Consider the following 18817-nt stretch of genomic DNA (forward strand, 5'->3'; position numbering starts at 1 on the left):
ATCAATTCTGTTGGTCCCGGCCTAAATCACAGTAAACTGAAGAGCAAGCAAATTACCAATTTTGAATGGCATGTGAGTTTCTTAGAGCTAAAAAACCTGAAGAGAATTCAGAATAAAGGTTGAGATTTTTTGACTGTACCTTTTTTGCCCCCCCAAATCTCTACCCATAGCCCCATTCAGACCCCAACCCATCCAGAACACCAACTGACCCTGCTGAGGAGCTGCTTTGTCCTCACCAGAATGTTGGGAAAAGCATTTCAGGCTTTAGGCTTTGTAAACTTTAATGAATTGTTTGGTTCTAATGTTCAATTTAGTTTTGTAATAAGCTGCATGAGAAAATTGTTGCAGGAGGAGTGAATTAATATAATTAGTCATGCTCCTTGGAAAAAAAAAAAAAAAAGGAATAAATTAGCTCCTTCATTTGTTTTACTGTATTTTGCTTTGAAATTCTGAAATGCCTCCCCTTGCCAATCTTTTTTGGACTCTGGAAACTGATTTCCAAAAGCAAGGATATTTTTGCTTTAAGAACAGAATTTCCTAAACTATAAAGATACCACTAAATTTTGATTCCTTAAATTCTCTTGTATAAATAAAATGAACGCAGTGAAAAATTCCGAGGTGATAGTTTTAATAGTTTATAAAAATTCCAGCAGTTAGGCTTGGTTATGTAAATGCTGGCATTCTTAATTATGACACTGCAGTATTTCCATCCCTGGATATCAAAGATGTATTAATCCTATCAGGAAGACGGGCTATTTTCTGTATTCAGTTCTTGAGCAATTTAGTGCACTTTATAGGATAAATGGGTGATTTTTTTTTTTTTTTTTTTTTTTACGGGATAAGAAAGCATGAGGATTTCTCTGTGACGTAATTCCTAATTTCAGGTGCCTGGAAATGAAAAGTTTCTGGACGTTTTACAGTGCTTTACCAAAACAGCAGTGCTGTACATCTTGGAGAAGTCCAAATTGAAGGAAAAGTTTGGATTGTTTAGGGACTGATAGGGTTTTCTTGGATTTTGGCTGGTGTTTTTTTGTGCCTCTATTCTAAAAGTTACCCACCTACAAAGTTGCTTTATTGGAAGAACACTGCTGTATGCTTTACTATTAGTATAAGAAGTTCTTAGCATCTGACCTTTAAAGATATTGAAGCATATTCCTTTTTTTTTACTGGTATTATTGAGAATTTACATATTTGAGTGTAAATGCAAGCATTTGCAGGGGTTTCTTCGATTTGAGATTTAAGATTAAAACCTAAATGATGAAATGTAATTCCTGAGGCTGGACCACCAAAGCAGCTCTTGGCGTATAGAATTAAAATTAATCATATAATAATAAAATTAATGTATTAATCTTTCCAAACATAAGGCCTTTAAAGGATCAGATGAGGGTTTCTCTATTTGTCTTTATTCTTTCAGCATCATTCTCTCCTTGCCATGAAGCTGTAAAGCCCCTCTCTCATCTGCTCCTCCCCTGCAGGTAGCGCGTTGAGGTGAACACACAGCTATCTTAACGTGAGTTGATTAAAACTCTGCATGGCAAATTAATTTTTTTCTTTAAAATATGAGTTTTGATTGGCCTTATCTTAGTCTGTGTGGTTCTACTGTCTGCCGGCCGGATTGACACTGCTTAATAAGTGCATTTAATATTATACCTGTTGGCCCAGGGTCATTTTCCCTTTCCTGAACTTTATAATAAATAGTGCTGTGTCTCCCTGGGATCCTGACGAAAGGCAGGTGGGAAAGTGAAGACGTCAGTTCAGGCTCTTAGTTATGCAAAAATGAAATCTTTAGTACGCTATTACGCTTTTATTCATGACAGTCACTGTGCAAGCAGGGTCAAGAAATAACACGTCGGTGAAGCATACAAATATTTGCACATTCCTGTGTTAGTGTGAAGTACAACGCAATATTTAATTTGTAGTATTGTGCAATATTGTTGCTCCAGCCGAGTGTCTAGTGATTTTTATAAATCCTTTTATTCAGGGTTTTGTAATAGCGTGGAAAGGGTTTTGTGTGGCTTGAACTTTGGCATGGAAATGGCCTCTGTGTCGAATCTATTTTGAACTACATCAAAAAATTGTTCACAAGTTATTCATATTTCTCTCAAGTTCTTAAAATTCAGCTTATTTAACTAGAGTGGTTCCTAAAAGAAAACAGTCTAATACCCTAAAATGCTGATTTTTAACTTATAATTTGTGAACTCCTGTAAGTGTAGGTTCATTATACAGATTATATGCACAGATTTGTACATTTTATCTGAAAATCTTAGGTGAGAAGTTTGTGGTGTTTGTTGATCAATGACTTTTATTAAGCGATGTGACCAGAGTTACTTTTTTTTTTTTTTTCTTTTTTTTTTTTTTACTGGGCCTGTATGTTTAAAAATGCAAAAAACTTATTTGGGCTTTAACAAATACCTGCAGCAATGCACTGAATTTTGATGGTTTGGTGTCACGGAAACACCATTCGGGTATTGTGCCAAATCAGATGAAATAATGAAACAGATTAGAAAGGAAGGGTTTTTTTTTTTCTTTTAATTATATCCCCTTGTTTTGAAGCAGAGCTGTAAACGGTCAATATAAGATCCTCCATCTTCAATATCAGTGGGTTTGAAGAGTACGTCCTGCCTTTTTTAAAAAAGATAGAAATCCCTTGGGTTTTTTGGTATCTCACTGCAATTAAGGTAGTTTCCCTAATGTCACTGGTTGACGATCTTGAATTAATCTTGGGAATTAAAATTTAAAGTGTTTATGTGCGGACGTGTCAAAAGTAAATTATCGCAAAGTAATTATAGATACATGGGATTAATTACTAAATTAAAAATCGTATTTCTCTAAGCTTTTGATAATATAAACCCGTGGTTTATTTTGATATAGAAGGAAGAATATGCTGTAGCATAAATATGTTTGGTTTTACCTGTGTACACAAGGTGTATACACCCACTCATCCCACGACAAATGCACAGTACAGAACATCCCTAGGGAATTGCAGCCTTCCTGCTGGATTAGAGAGACAATTCCTGTGTGGTTTGGTGCTGCTAGGGTCCTCCTCCTGTTTTTCCTTTATTTTCTCTCCTTAGCACTGAGGTGAAAATATTAGGCTTTTTTTTTGTTTTATTTGTAAGGTACAAACCAAACAAAAATCAGGTTTTTAATTCTTTTTATTCTTCAGTTGCTCTGGGCTCCCTCCTTCCCCCCAGCCCTGGCACAAACCCCTGTCCCTGACTCTGCACCTCCCATTACTCCCAACTTCCATGTCTCTGGGATTTTTCTTTTAAATATTTGGTGTTTCTTACAACAAAATTGGAAGCCTGTGTGAAAAATACTAAAAGCCTAAGCCGGTGCCAAATTTTAGAGCTGGGTTTGTGCGTTGCTTGATAGTGATTAATTGACTCCTTTTCCCTCACTTTATCTGATGGTTCTGTAGCGTACGTACTATTCTGTCCTTAAAAGGAACTGTGAAATAATGTCATGGGGCTATAAAAGGTTTGGGGAGCCTGCAGCAAATTTCTTCAGCTTCAGAAAAGAAGCAAAAAGGATTTCCAACCTTTTCCTAACTCCTCGTGTCAGCGATGTGGAGTCTGGTAGTTAAGCTTGGTTCTTTCTGGCTTGGGTGGTGGTAGGAGTAATAAATTAACGTAGTCAGGGGATAATTTGGCTTTAGGATGCCCTCAACTGAGAATACATTTTTTTTTTTTTCCCTAATAACCCATTTGATCAGGATGCTATGCAGAATTTGGTCTTGGCAATTTGAACTTAGGGAGGTGGTGTCCCTCTTTAAAACCACGTCATTTTTTTGGTTGTGGCCGTGTCCCGGGTAACCCCAGAAGCTCCTGTCGGCTTTGCTGTCGGGATAAACAGGCACAAATGCTTTGAGAAAGCTGAGAGGGTGCTGGGTGCCAAACCTTCCTTCCCCACGCTCCTCCGGGTTGTATTCTAACGACGTGCCACCCTAATGAGGAGCTCCTGCCCCTCTCCTCCCCGCGGGTGGCTGCGGAGGGAAGAACCTCACCAGTGATTTTTTGGCCAGGTGGGTTTGCTGGGGGAGGCATCTCCTGCCGCAGCAGCATCCGTAGATGCTGGACCCCAACTCTACCAACTCCAACACGACCAGTAGGACCATCAGCTGGGTTGCAAAGGAGGAACATGAGCTCGGTCTCCTTGGTAGGACACAGGGATGGCTTATTTTCTAACAAGGATCTTCAGTCGTTATTTTACCCTTGGCCGCTAACTTTTGTGATTAATGTAGAAATAACATAGATAAGTTACCCACGTTAACGTACTAATGAGTTGCCTGCCTTGAGTGATTTGTTGTGGCATCTAACTGCTTCTTCTCTTCCTTCCTTTTTGTCACCCTGCAGTGTTCTGTGCCAAGGTCTTTGTGGCTAGGCTGCTCCAACCTGGTAGAGAGCATGTGCGCACTGAGATGCCTGCAGAGCATGCCCAGTGTCAGATGTCTCCAGGTGCCTTTCTTCTTTCTTGTTGTAATTGTTATGCTGTTGAACATGTGTTTAAACTCTTCAGGGCTCTTGTTTAATCAAACTGTTAAGTCTGCTAAATGTGTTTGGTTTTTTTTTTTTTTTGGGGGGGGGTGGTGGTGGGGTTATTATTTTTTTTCTTTTTGTGCATCCCTTTTCTGAAATCTTCTACTTAACTGCATTGTAGGAGTGAATCTTAAGAGGGCTTTGTGTACAGTAGGCTCTTGCTGGGGGTGGTGGTGGTGAGCTTTTGTGTTTTATTGCCTGTTAACTGAAGTTGTGATATAAGTAGCATAGTTGTGCATGTTTTGCCTGCTACATTTTGCTTTCTCGTTTAATTTTAACCAAAAAAAATATAACAAATAACATAACGAGCTTTACCATTTCTCTTAAATTGCAATGAACTGACTAGCCTGTAATATTTGTGTGATTTTAATTTGGAAAGGATAAGTTTTTTTTATTTTCTACTGAGCTGGGAACCTGGTTATAACCTCACCTTACAGTCATTGGGTATGTTTCAGTGCAGACCAGTTAGTGTGGAGTCCTGGGGCTGGGGGGGTTACTCTGTTCACTGAGCTTCTGAGCTTTGAAAAAAGTGAAGAACAAGGGCTACTCTGCGTAGGAGACCACGAAATCTCAAGCTTTCTGTTGTTTTTCTTCTAGTAAGCTGTTGAAGCTGAGCCTGCGTGATTTATAGGTGGGGGAATTGATGTTTATTCACTGGGTTGGGAGGGATTGAAAAGGCTAAAAAGGGAGATTTTGATACCAGTTAACAACTTTGAACTGCCAGGATATTTACCTTGGAAAGAAAATGCGGAACGTGTAGTAACTGTGTGGCACTTCCTACAGTGTTTCTGAATGTAACGTTTTTAGCAGAAGATAACTGTTATTTCATATTAGTATCTTGTAGAACATAATAGCGTTATTCAGTGGTTCAGTCTTTCATGTGTAAAAAAAGGAATTCTGAAAAGAAATTCCTTTTGTGAACAAAAACTTCAAGCAGTTGAGATTTGTTTGCAGTCAGTCCATTGGAGTTCAGACACTGGGTAACGTGAATGGCTTGTCTCAGAGAGTAACCACGTATTTCAAAGCCTCCTCTTGCTGATTGAGTTCCAGCAGATTTGAGTTTCAGAATTTAAAATGTCTTCAAAATTTCTGCTAAAATACAAACGTGTTTTTTTCTCTTTGCATGCTTGATGTTTCCAATTTTGAAATGCTATTCAAAGGGGAGGAAAGAAAACCCATGACGAAGCTAAAAGTATAGATGGATAACCCAATTTTATAGAAATTGGTGCTACCTCATGGCCAAGTAATGGTTATAGCAGATGCTTATAGTCATGACAAGGCAAAGTTACAGAGGTTTGGGGTCTGTCTTGGGAATATTTACAAGCTAGTTCTAATATAAGATCTTTCTGCTCTCTTTCCCTGAGCCTCAACATTCACTCCCTCACTGGAAAAGTAAAATCAACCTTTTTTTTTTCACTGAATTCTGAATTTTTTTTCTCTGGGGACCTAACTTGTCAGTGGCAAAAGAGTATCATGGAATTTTTGGTGAAGCGTTCCTAGTTGGTTTTAAGATGGATAGTGATGTTGGGGTAGGTTGGGTGGAGTCTGGTGGCCAGTAATTGTTTTAGGGCTTGTTAATGAACGCCGGTGAGGGATCTCAATAGGGAGCTGGAAACAACTTTTCAAGCTGGTGCAGACCGGGTCGCAATCCTACACTTTCTTCCTTGGTTTTATCTTCTCTCTGCCTGACTTTGAATTTTTGACTTCTGCCTATATGTATGTAAGAGTTTGAGAACTATTTCAGAATGGGAGTGATTGTGCTGTTGATAACGGTCTTTTAAACGGTAGGTGTAGATCTTGGCTTCATGGGCTGCAAGGCTCGGGGAGGGCTGGCTGCTGGACCCCCACAACAGGGCATTTCAAAAAGACTCATTAGGCTCAGGGCTCCTTAATGAGCTCAGGTTCCCTGCCGCAGGTGAGGCGTGCAGCTCTGCAAGTACCTGGGCTGGGAATTGCAAGTAATTCCTTAATGATGGATCTGAGAACTCTGGTTGCCCCAAGTTCCTTACAAATCAGTTCTTCAGAAATTTCTTATCAGTAGCACATCATGGCAAATGAACTGGTTTGGGTTTTTTTTTCCCCAGCTGAGCTTTTTATTAAAACAATATTACAAACAGCAAAATTGATATATTAATTTGACATAATAATAAGCCTCTTTCTTGTCCACCCTTCTCTTCTTTCTGTTACAGTTTCTACCAGTCGTTAACTGTAAATTGAACAGGGGAAAGCTCAGACCAGGCTGAGTCATAGATTAATCAATGCAGAATACATTGTATTACCAAATTCTGTTGATAATACTGATTTACAGGATAAAACCCAAAGCAGTTTGTTCATGAACATGCCTCTTTATACACCAGATTTTTGGAAACCTGTTATCACACAGATGAGATGTTATATATAATTAAAACCCATAGCTAATGCTGCTCTTACATCAAAATGTGTCACTTGGAAAAATTTCTCAAATCTATATTGTTTTCAGGAATTGTTACGGATCCATCAGCTTTCATGAAAACCACATTTGAAGTACCAGTTAATTCCTGTAGGCTTTTTGCTCCGTATATAATTAAAACCCATAGCTAATGCTGCTCTTACATCAAAATGTGTCACTTGGAAAAATTTCTCAAATCTATATTGTTTTCAGGAATTGTTACGGATCCATCAGCTTTCATGAAAACCACATTTGAAGTACCAGTTAATTCCTGTAGGCTTTTTGCTCCGTGTACCTGTAGCAATTTAACAATCCCCAAACATTTTAAACTATAAAATGGTAACAGCTGACAGAGTTAACAAGTTTTAGTAACAAAATACATCACTGGGAGGATGTTCCCACCAGGTTGTTTGGGGCGGTGGGTTTGCTTGGAGGCTGGGGGGAGCTCAGAGAAGCAATTTTGTGTTTCCAGCCGTGGTGGATACACAATCCCTGGGGAGGGATTTCACCAGGGGGTTTGGTCCCTCCCCGTGTTGCTTTTCTGCCGCATGCACCCTCCTGGTGGATTGTATAGAAAATCAGAGGGATAACTGTCCTGAGCAGATACCAGTGGGGTGCACTGCTTGGTAAGGGGTAGAGAGACCTTTGTTGGTGGAAATTTTGTTCAAAAATCAAGGGTTTTTTTTTTTGGTTTTTTTTTTTTTTTTTTTTTTTCTTCTTCTTTAAGTCTTGTTTTTTCTAAAACTGCAACCAGGAGTACGAGGTTTTGAATCTTTTAGAAGCATCTGTGGGGTGTATTTAAAAAAAACAAACCACAAAGGGTTCTCCTTTCAGGCGTGTGACTCAATGATGCCCAAAGGGGAATGTGGAAGTGAAAGTGGCCCCAGCTGCTTTTCCCCATTTTTTGTTTTCAGTACTATGACTTACCCTTCATTGTTCCCTGAGCTAGAAGTCCACATGTAAAAACAGGTAGGGCGTATGTACCCGGAGATCTTTGTTCAATTAACAGAATGATGATTAATAGGAAATCTAAGAAGGGAAATACAGAAGGCCTTCGGTGATTCACCGAAATTATCTGAGAGTTTGAATGGACCAGAAAGAGGGGAAAGAATTTCTTCAGGAAGCTCTTACTCAGTCTTAGTGCTTTTTTCAAACATTTAGGCTTCAAGAATAATCTACCGTCAGTCTAAAAGAAGAAAGTAGAGATTAGGTTTCCTCTTGCCTTTCCATAGCATTGTTAACAATCACACAAGCTAATGAGGCTCCTCTAAAATCAGGCTGTCCCATTTGAGCCCCCATCCTCTGAGGGCAGTGGGGTGGAGGTGGTGGTCCAGTTCTCCACTGGTTTTGTGTTCTTTGCTTTTTCTCAAGCAGTAAAATACCTTCGCAGTCCTGTAGTTTGCTGGAGAAGTATTTGCTTTCTGTGAGCACGTTCTGCATCCTGTGAGCTGTTCGTGAGTGGAGAAGAGAGATATTTTATTAAAAAGTATTTATTCCCATTTGTAGTACTTTGAAGTTTGCTCTCATCTCTTCTGATTTTTAGGGTAACTAATGTTATTTGGGAGTAAAGTCCTTGACGTGTATTATTACATGTATTGTCACTTGTTGTTGTTTTATTGAAAAGCATATATTAAAAGCCAGTTCGTAATATTTGAGACTACTATAGATTGTGAGGCCTTATTTTCAACTACTTAATTATCTTTAATAATGGTTTTGTACCAAGGAGCTTACCACGGTGAACACACTCACATTCAAATAGCTACTGTTTTCATCCTCTCTTCGACAGGCGTTTGTCTGCAAGATGAAAAGCATATACTGGTCTCTTATTTAGGTCTTTAGCCAAACTGGTTGTGTTACCAGTTGTGTAATGCCAGCCCTATGGATACATCACCTTCCAGGGCTTCAGCCTGGGGAAGCAGCAGCGCGGCGGTTTTGAAAATAGTTTGTGGTGCTGATTTGGGAAATAACCCTACGAGCGCTGTCACGCAAAGAGAAACGGCCAGCGCTCTCAGTCCTGTGAGTAAACACCCCCAGTGTGAATTGAAGCCTAATCATTAAACAGCACGAGATAAGGGCTCAAACGCCGCTTTGAATTATTGCATCATGTGGCGTGTGATGAAATAATTGATTAGAATAATAATCAGTTATTAGATAGACGTAATTAAATTAGCCTAGAAACCAAATGCTGCTCAACTGACTCTTTCTTCCTTGTGTTCAGTTAGGCTTTTCCTGCAGTTTTTTTTAGAGATCATCATATCTCTGTTCTTGTATCGTTATCTTCTTGCTTATTTAGACCCTCCCAACATGATAGGGTGTTTTTCTGCACCTCTCCATTTATTGTCCAGAACATTTTCAGCTTAACTGTGTGTAATATCCTGCTCTGGTGTCCAGTTTTGGGCACCTCAATCCAAGAGAGATCTGGAGGTGCTGGAGCGAGTGCAGAGGAGGGCAACGAAACTGGTGAAGGGCCTGGAAGACAAATCATATGAAGAGCGGCTGAAGGAGCTGGGGCTGTTTAGTGGGAGGAAGAGGAGGCTGAGGGGAGACCTCACCACTCTCTACAACTACTTGAAAGGACACTGTAGAGAGGTTGGGGCTGGTCTCTTCTCACAGGTAATTAGTGACAGAACGAGAGGGAACGGCTTCAAGCTCCAACAGGGTAGGTTTAGATTGAACATTAGGAACGATGTGTTTAAGGGACGTTTAGATGCAGTGCTGAGGGACATGGTGTAGGGGAGGACTTTGTAGAGTAGGGGAGATGGTTGGACTCGATGATCCCAAGGGTCTCTTCCAACCTCAATGATTCTATGATTCTGTGACTCTTCCTTTTATGCTTACACGTGGGGTATGTAACTTGAAAGGAACAATAAAATTCTTGTTCCAGTGTAAGAAATGGACTTGTTCCTCCAGAGACCAGGTCTCCCAGTTCGTGTGGTGGCTTTCTCAGGCTTGGAGCTGCCCTGATGCCTCCCAGCCCATGTCTCCAGCCAGTGCCGCGTGGGCAGTAGCATGCTTCACTCTACCTGTCCTTTACCCTTGACTTCTGCACGACGGGATCTCCAGCTCTTTAGGTTTTCCTTCATCTGCATTTTCATTCTTACACCACGTGTCCCGGTGATGGACAAGCAGCAGGAAGGTGACATTGGCTTAGTTCTTGCCGGTGTCATTCCTTCTTAGAGATTAAGACGGGAGGGTATTGATTTACTCTCCATAACTGGAAGCTGTTTTCACAAAACCGTGGTCTTAAAAGCCTTTGGAATTGGCCGATTCATAATTTATTACTGTTCAGAAGAATTTAGTATTTGCCACTGGCAAGTGGAGTTCTGGAGCATTAGGGATTTAATATTTATTCCTTACAATAGCGTTCCCCGCAAAGGAAACGATTTGTTAGCAAGAAGGAATCTCAGTGCTATCACAGCTGGGCTGAGGCACAAAGAAGGAAGTTTATCTTTCTATTTATTGATAAGATACGATTTCACATTCACTTGCTTAAGCTTCTATTTGTTATTCTTGACTTAATTTTGAGCTACGGTTGGTTGATGTTTCTATTTACATACCAGAAGGAAGTGGAACAGAAACTACAGTTGGAGAAAATTGGGTTTGAAAACTAAGAATTCCAATTTATTGACATGAAAACTTCATCGTGCTTTGTTTCACGTTACAAATTCAGACACAGACACAATGCAGTATTCTTAAAAGGCTGTGAGTGTAGTGGATGCTCTCTGCTAAAGCCTTGTCCTGCGGTGCATGAAATCACAAATGGGAAGATGATGAAAAGCCTGTCCCTGCCTAAGTCTGCAGCCTTTTGAAAATGTTCTTCTCTGCAGCTGTTAAAGTGAGTTGTCATAGGCAGACAACTGCTTTGCTTCTTCTGTTAGGTTTTGAAGTAATTTACAAATACTTCTTTGACATGTTTTCTGGTATTTTGCCTCAAAACAGTGGGACTGTTACCATTTCTTTTTGGAACCAGTCCAACAGGTCCATTAAAAAGAAACGCGCATTTGATTCCTTTTCTTTAAAGGAACAGAATGTTCTCTCCAATATCTGAAATATTTGGGCTTGTCACTCTATTTTAACCAGATTTCTTTCTGAGACAGAAAGCTTAAAAACTAAGGATGGTCTTAAGCGATTAATGAAATAATTAAGCAATTAAAGATACCCATGCAGAAGGACTGTTGCCGTTTCGGGCAGTGAGATGGCCTGAATTTCCCGCTCTGTAGATCTGATGGAAAAAGGTCCACTTTCCCCTCTGTTAATCAGCAGCTTCCCAGAGCTGTTGTTTCTTCTGGCTGAAGCTGGAGTCTCCTCTCAAAATTAACAGCAGTTTGGGTTTGTTTTCAACAGTTTCTCATAATATTTTTTTTTTCTCCTCAGTTCTGAGCATGTGTTGCAGACTCTGAGGACTGACGTGACAGCTCAATTTGGGGTTAGTTGCATACATTGCAAGTATTTTACGAAGGGTAACATTTCATTTTATCCCCCCCTCTTCCCCCCCCACCTTGTGCTCCAGTGCCCGGCCATCTTGGTGGTCTTCACCACACCATGCTCCAGTATCCCAGTGTATCTCTGTGCCCAGATCTGGGGAGATGCGGTCTCCCAAGAGCCAGGTATGGCTCTGGCTGCACTCTCCTACGGTGACAGCAACTTCTGGTGGGGCTTCCTGATGGTGTGGCCGTGGCTTGTCACTAGCTCTAGGTACTGATAGGATAAGTAAATGTAAAGCGCAGGGATTGTTGTTTTTGTAAGCATGATTTATTGTCTGAGGGAAAGTGTTATGATAAGCCTTTTTTCGGTCATCCTTTGTGTAGCTGAGTGCTTTCAGTTTTATGACTTTAATTATTAACTAAGCCTGTTTTTTCTTAAGGTCAAGAGGAGAGCCCGTCTCTTTATTGGGTCAATTCATATTGTTTATTTTTAAGTAGAAGAGGGTGTTTACTTACTAGATGACTTTAAACTTCAGCCAGCGAGCTAGTATTGAGCTACGAACCAGAGCTCTTCTCTGGTTTCCTTAGCTGAGGAGCAGAAGTGTGTTCCCTGATGGCAGAAGACTAGCAAATGGGGTGAATAGCTGTAAGTTTTCCTTCCTGATTTTCCCCAGGCTTGCTGTGCCTCAGTGCCCTGTAGGGGCTGTGGTTTCTGCTGAAGGGGTCCAGCAGGGTGCCTTCTGGTGCACGGTGAGCATGCAAGAGGTGGCTGCAAAACCCCTTTGCAAGTTGGGGTCATCTCCAGTGGCCTCTCCGGGGGGCTCTTTGAGGGCTGCCAAGCTCTAACCTGTCTGCTTGTGGGTAAAGGGTTTGGCTGGTATGGACAACTTAACACATATGAGTGCTTTTTTTGGACTTTGCTGGTTTTAGCAGTTTTTAGGGAGCACTCAGGATGGTACACTTCATCCCCACGCTTGCTGGAACAGAAGACTGACTCTCTCAGGAGCCTGGTTCTCTTTCTAAACAGCTTTAAACAGCTTTCCATCTCTGGCTGTCGGGCGGCAGTTCTCTCGCCTTTGTCTGTTCTTCAGAAGTTGCCGGGATTCAAAAGTTAGTAATTTACTCAATCAATAATCTTTATGATAAAGATTAGGAGGAAGTGGTGATATGACTCTCTCTTGAGATAGGTCGCTGAGCTGCTGTCTGCTGCGGAAGGGACTTCCGAACGGAGATAAAGTAATGTGAGCTTAGAAATCCGGCCCTTAGTCCTGCCCTCTGCTAGTGTTTCTCTCTTGGACCATTTAGAGATCACAATCCATCGTCTCTTGGTCTGGGAAGAAGATGTCCCCAGGGAGACAAGTGCATTTCCTCATCATGGATTCAGGCATCAACACGAGATACGAGACCTTGCCTCAGTAAATCCAGAGCTGTTGCTTAGAGCCGCAACAGATGAGCGTTGTTTCAAAGATAAATTTATGTTCCTCAGAAAAGCTAACACAATCACACTAAGCTTAATATATATCACAAGGAGCGGGCAGGAGCAGTTATTCCTGATACCTCTTTACGATGCATCTGCAGAGGACTAAGGCTTTGAGTGGAGAGATGTTGTCAGCCACACCTTCGTGTTCATGCTTTCTCAACCTCCTTTGGAAAAGAGGATTTTTTTTGCTGTCTGCTCCTGTTACAGTGCAAAGAAATCATCTGGGTAATGTCCCTTGCTCTCTGCTGCCCTTCTGCTGCCCTGGGTGTGCTGGGAGGGATGGAAATCTGTCTTAGGAGAGGAGTGGAAAACGCAGGGCAGCCTATTCCAGGTGTATCTGATCTAGTCCTCTTCTTCCAGGTGTTTAGTCTATTTCCTAGGGAAGAATTTGCAAGCAAACAGAAAAATAGAATCAAATCTTTCCCACTAAGGTTGAAATTAATTTTGTGCAGTGTCTTTACACACAGCACTGTCAGACTTCTTTTCAGAAGCATCACGGGGAGGTGGATGGGATCCCCTGCTTGGGGGGAGTATTTCCCACTAAGGTTGAAATGAATTTTGTGCAGTGTCTTCACACAACACTGTCAGACTTCTTATCAGAAGCATCACGGGCAGGTGGATGGGATCCCCTGCTTGGGGGGAGTTAAGCTGCAGCCTTGATACCAGTGTTAATGATTTTGCCGGTATTAATGGTTCCACTCTGAGAGTCAGCATCATAAGGACACTTACTCTTTTGGTGTGAGGAGTTCCTGGGGCACTTAGCAGGCAGACCATTCTTAAGTTAATGATTTTGCCGATATTAATGGTTCCACTCTGAGAGTCAGCATCATAAGGACACTTTTTCTTTTGGTGTGAGGAGTTCCTGGGGCACTTAGCAGGCAGACCATTCTTAAGTTTCCAATAAATTGTTCTGTAGGTCTTCAAGGCCACAGCACAGCCATGGCACTACTTCCCCTGTTTGGGGAAAAATGACAAGAATTAGGCCAAATGCCTTGGAATTCAGAAGCTGAATGGTGAAAACGCAGGATGCCTGCTGGGAAGTGATTGTCATCACTCTGCTGTAGAGGCTTTTATGTTGTCCTGCACTATCTATTGAATTCTTTTCAAGCCCTGGGTGATCCTTCAGTGAGTAGATGTTCAGAAGGAGAACCCTGCAGCAGTTTTCCTGCAGCAGTGCCATCAGACCCAGCCAGGAGCTGGTGGCTGGCACGTCGTGGTGCTCTCACAGCTTGGCTTTTCACGGCTTTGGTGCACAATGTGGTGGTGTCTCAGCTGTGGTGGTGTCTCAGCTGTCCCCTGCCTTTTCCATCCGCTGCCCCGTGCCCCCTTTCATCTGCGCCACTGCCCGAGGGTGTGCTGTCACGTAAAGCCAGGCACTGATGTGATGCAGATTAAAAATAATCTTCCAAAAAGAGGAACCCGAGACGTTGGGCAACTGTTCCTCCTGCTCTCAAATCCTTTTCTTGCAGGCTCTTATCACGATGTGCTTGTTCTATTAATCAACTGGATCTTGAAGTCGTAGGGGGAAGAGTGGTGCTGGCCTTACAGGTCAGGAGCATTTAGACATCCATTATATAAACCATGTGAAATCTAAATTATGCAATTGCACATTCCTTTTAATACCTAGATAAAATCAGCACTCGAATGCTGAGTGTCTGGCTAACCCCAGGCAAGGCTGAGTGGGTATTTGAAAAATTGAATTGGGTATTTTATTTTTCACATCTTGTATTACTGAGGGCTTCTTTCTTTAGCTGAAGTCAGTCTGCAGCCTTTTTTGAGATAAGGTTTTTCTCCAGGTTTTTGGTTGCTGGGATATCGGCAATTAGAACAACACGCTGTAATTGCGTATAAACAAAAGATTGTGTTTCAGACAAGGAGTGAGTGATTAGGATTTCCTGAATGGTTACCACGGGTTGAGACAGTTTCTTGAGTTGTCAAATCTGGAATATGTTGCCCTACATCTTTGGGAGAAAAAAATTGGATTTAGCACAGGATTCTTTCTTGGAGTAGCTGAGTGGTTTTAGGCTTTAATTTTATTAAATATTTCATTGTAGTGGCTACTTTTTCTGTATTTCTTTTGTGTGCAAATACCTTCTCTGTTGCAAAGTGAGGGCTACAGCAATTTTTTTTTTTATTTTAGATGCCTCAGTGTTTTTATATAAAAATAACCTTTTTATAACTTAAAAAAAAAATTCTGTATAGAAACTTCTTCAAAATCTGGTTCAAGTTTTGCTGATCCTTGGGGAAGAGCAAACAGTAAAGAATGAGAAGAAATTCTGATGTAGTTCTGGTGGCCGGGGAAAGCGAGAAGGGATGTAGAGGAAGAAATGCCAGAATCTGGTCTTTGAAAAATTAAAGAAAATCCATAGACGTGCTTGGAGGAAAGTGCTGCATGTTTAATTGAAGCTTGTAGCTTCTTTTGCTTCTCCAGTCCTAGTGTATTAGCATTTAGTGCCAGGGAATGTGTGGCTGTGGGCTTGTAGTTGTTTGGAGTTGCTTATTTTTAAATGATTCTAAAGTTATGTGTGCTTTGATATGTGCTGTTTGTTCTTCAGCCACTTTTCTCCAGCTGGAAGCACTTCTAATTTATTGTTTTGCTCAAGGGTTAAAGGGCTGCGGATCTTCTCTAGATCTTGGGGGAAGAAAAAGGTAATGAGCACCAGTGCATGTGTTCAGCAGCAGTGGATGTGAGGAAGAAAAAAGGGTTAGTGAGATGGATCTTTAACTGGCTTCAGGCTCTGTATTTTTGATGCCCATGAATGCCACAGGGGCACAGCAGGATGGCCATGAGCCAGCAATGGGCCCTTGTGGCCAAGAACGCCACGGCCATCCTGGGGGGCATCAGGAAGAGGGTGACCAGCGGGTCAAGAACGGTTATCCTGCCCTTCTGCTCTGCCCTCGGGAGGCCCCATCTGCAGCACTGGGACCAGTTCTGGGCTCCCCAGTTCCAGAAGGACAGGGAACTGCTGGAGAGGGGACAGCAGAGGCTACAAAGATGCTGAGGGGCCTGGAGCATCTCTGTGATGAGGAAAGGCTGAGGGACTTGGGTCTTTTGAGTCTGGAGAAGAGAAGGCTGAGGGGGGAACTGGTTAATGTTTATAAATACGTCAAGGGTGGGTGGGAGGAGGAAGGGGCCAGTCTTTTTCCAGTGGTGCCCAGGGACAGGACAAGAGGGAACGGGCACAAACTGGAACATAGGAAGTTCCACCTAAACCTGAGGAGGAACTTCTTCACTTTGAGGGTGGCAGAGCCCTGGCAGAGGCTGCCCAGGGAGGTGGTGGAGTCTCCTTCTCTGGAGACATTCAAACCCCACCTGGACACGTTCCTGTGGGACCTGCTCTGGGTGGACCTGCTTTGGCAGGGGGTTGGACTGGATGATCTCCAGAGGTCCCTTCTAACCCCGTATCATTCTGTGATTCTGTGACTTCTGCAGGACCAATTTGAAATAAATTTCATAGAATAGTAACAAATGACAAAGGTTGTTGGGTGGGGCAAACAGACTTTGTGGTTGCTCTGATTCTGTAAATGTCCCATCCTTCATAGAGCTTTGTAGCCACCTTGGTCTTGAGAGTCATGCCTGCCTTCTGGCCAACGTTGAGGGCATGAAATTTGGGCTGGGCTGCTTTCACGTGGAACCAGGAGCAGAGATCTGAGCTGAAATTCCCTCTGGGAATCTAGGAATAACCCCTGAAGTAGTTTAACTTTGCGCCAGGCAGCCAAGTTGCAAATGTAGTTAAGATTAACATAGGCTAATTTATTTTTGATGAATCTGAAGTCATGTAATTACTGGCTTAGCCTGAAATTTGCTTCTGAGATGGTACTTCTCCTCCCTTTAATCTGAAATACTCTTAATGGGTTTATTGTGTAGGGGAGAGCGGGGTGTTTTCTGCCGTGTTTACCCAGGAACACAATGCAGAGAAAAACATATGATTTCAGCTTTTGTACTAAGCAGGTGTGAAGTGTAATTTGAATTTTGCCTTGCACTTGGCTAGGGCTGTCCACACGGTGCAGAGAAACCCTCCTGGGCTGTAATCCTCCATTTGGGCTCCTTGGTTTGTAGGAGGTCTGAGCTGGTCTGGGGCTCTCAAGAGTTGCTAACGCAGAAATAGCATGTTTTAGGGGTGCATCAGTCAGATCTGAAATGTCTCTGCTGCTGCTGGAGTCCTGGAAATCAGCTGCTGTCGGTGTGTTTAACCTCCTGGGTTAAAATCCTGCTGATGGATGGGCCAATTTGAGGAGTCAGCAGGGAAATGCAACATTCTGAATAGTTTTGTTTTCCTTTTACAAGTCCTTTCAATGAATAGAAGCTGCAAAGGTTTCTTTGCATTTTCCTTTTACAAGTCTATTCATTGAAATGAATAGAAGCTGCAAAGGTTTCTTTGCATCTGCTCTGGAAGGAAGAAAAGTTGTTGTAATCTTGAGCCAGCGTTTTCCCGGTTCCAGTTTTCATTTGTGATGGTTTTTTTATACGGGAAATAAAAGCTAAAGGGGCTCTTTCCTAGATATTGAGAAAGTTTCTAAGGTAGTAAATACTATTTAATGTTCCCATCATACCAAAAAAAAAACCCAAGCTTGACATATCTAATCCTCCTAACTGCCTAACAAAATCCAGTTATTTAGGGTAGCTTTTTATTAGTAGAGGAAAATGGTCTAAATAAATATGTAATGTGGGACAAGTGTCTGTGTTTTAGTGGAAGGTCTGAAAATTATTATATTTATTTCCGTAGTTTCCAAGAGTTGCCTATATAGGTAACACCATTTGAAGTTTCCCAGGAGTCTTAAATGTAGAGAGGAAAAACTGTTTTACTTCATGATGGATCAAGATTAGAAGTGCAAATAGGTTCTACCTAAACAGGTTTATTTAGGAAATTAATTAAATGAAGCATTAACGTTATTGGTAGCGCAAAAGCAATACTAGTAATTGTAGCTGAGAACTGGAGGTAATGTCTCTTAAATAAAAAAATCAGAAATGTTTTAGGAAGGTGCTCCCAACCCTTTGCGGTGGTATCAGTGATGAGCCTGGTGACTGCTTTTATGTACTATTTAAATACTGAGATTTTTCTGCTCTGGGTAGAAATGTGGCTGGTGAATGTACTTCACACACAGGGTATCTGCCAAGGAAGGCCCAGTGACCGTGTAGTTAAAGGCAGGAACTGAGACAGCTGAAAAACAAGCAGCACTTCTAAGCTGAAGGTATAATTAAACCTCCTATTAGGCTGGGGGGAAAATAAAGTCCAGCTGGTTAGAATATAAAGCCAGTTTTCATCTGAATTCAGTGAGCCTCAGGTGGAGCGTTGCAGTGAGACTTGCTGGCTGATCCTTACTGGATGCTCTTTCACAACCTAAGATATTTTTCATTATTATTATGATTATTGATTCAAATTTTTTCACCTAGCAGCTCGAGCTGAGCAAATAGCCACTGTGGAAAACGTTACAACAAAGCTTCATGTAGTCCCCAACCAAACCTTCCCCAACTGAATTTAAAACTACATTTGCCATTCTTTAAATAAGCTGATTCTGCATAAAACTGGTGCTTTCAGTTTTGAGGGGCGGGTGTAGAGAAAGTCATTTAAAATCTATATGTGTATATATCTATTTGGGGCAGTGTAAATATATATATTTATATATATCAGCAAAATAGTTTGCATGATGTGCAAGTTTTGCTTGGGTACTGGGGATGGTGCAGGGATGAGTCATCAAATTGCTCCAATTACACAATTCAGTCTTGCCCTTGTAAATACAACACATTAATATAGGATGGATACAGGCAGAGGTTTTTTTTTTTGGTTGCTGGCTCTTTACTCCAGACACTCGGAAAATTAAATGAGAGTTAGGGTGTGTTTGAAGCAGTTACGCAAGGAATATGTTAGAGGTGATCCCGTGGTACCTGTTGAGGTAAGATCTCCCCTAAGCAGTAAATAAGCTATTATGTATTTACCAAAAAAAA

At 41.6% G+C, this 18817-nt stretch overlaps 1 protein-coding gene across 4 annotated transcripts in view; it reads left to right on the top strand.

Moving 5' to 3' along the window:
- FBXW11 (F-box and WD repeat domain containing 11) overlaps nucleotides 1-18817 on the top strand; it is an 86608-nt gene that overhangs the window by 4627 nt on the left and 63164 nt on the right. Inside the window, exon 1 of one of the 4 annotated variants that reach the window (XM_014948187.1) lies at nucleotides 1445-1510. The exons of 1 other annotated variant lie outside the window; for it this stretch is intronic. Coding sequence is in view for 1 of the 3 variants with exons in the window: in XM_014948184.1 (XP_014803670.1) it covers nucleotides 4407-4457 (51 nt within the window). In the remaining 2 variants the exon portion in view is untranslated. Of the gene's footprint in view, nucleotides 1-1444; nucleotides 1511-4145; nucleotides 4159-4355; nucleotides 4458-18817 lie in introns of those variants that run through there. 2 more of the 4 variants (XM_014948188.1, XM_014948184.1) reach the window with 2 other exon arrangements.

The sequence above is a fragment of the Calidris pugnax genome, unplaced genomic scaffold (assembly GCF_001431845.1).
Source record: "Calidris pugnax isolate Ruff unplaced genomic scaffold, ASM143184v1 scaffold27, whole genome shotgun sequence".
In the NCBI taxonomy this organism is placed as follows: domain Eukaryota; kingdom Metazoa; phylum Chordata; class Aves; order Charadriiformes; family Scolopacidae; genus Calidris; species Calidris pugnax.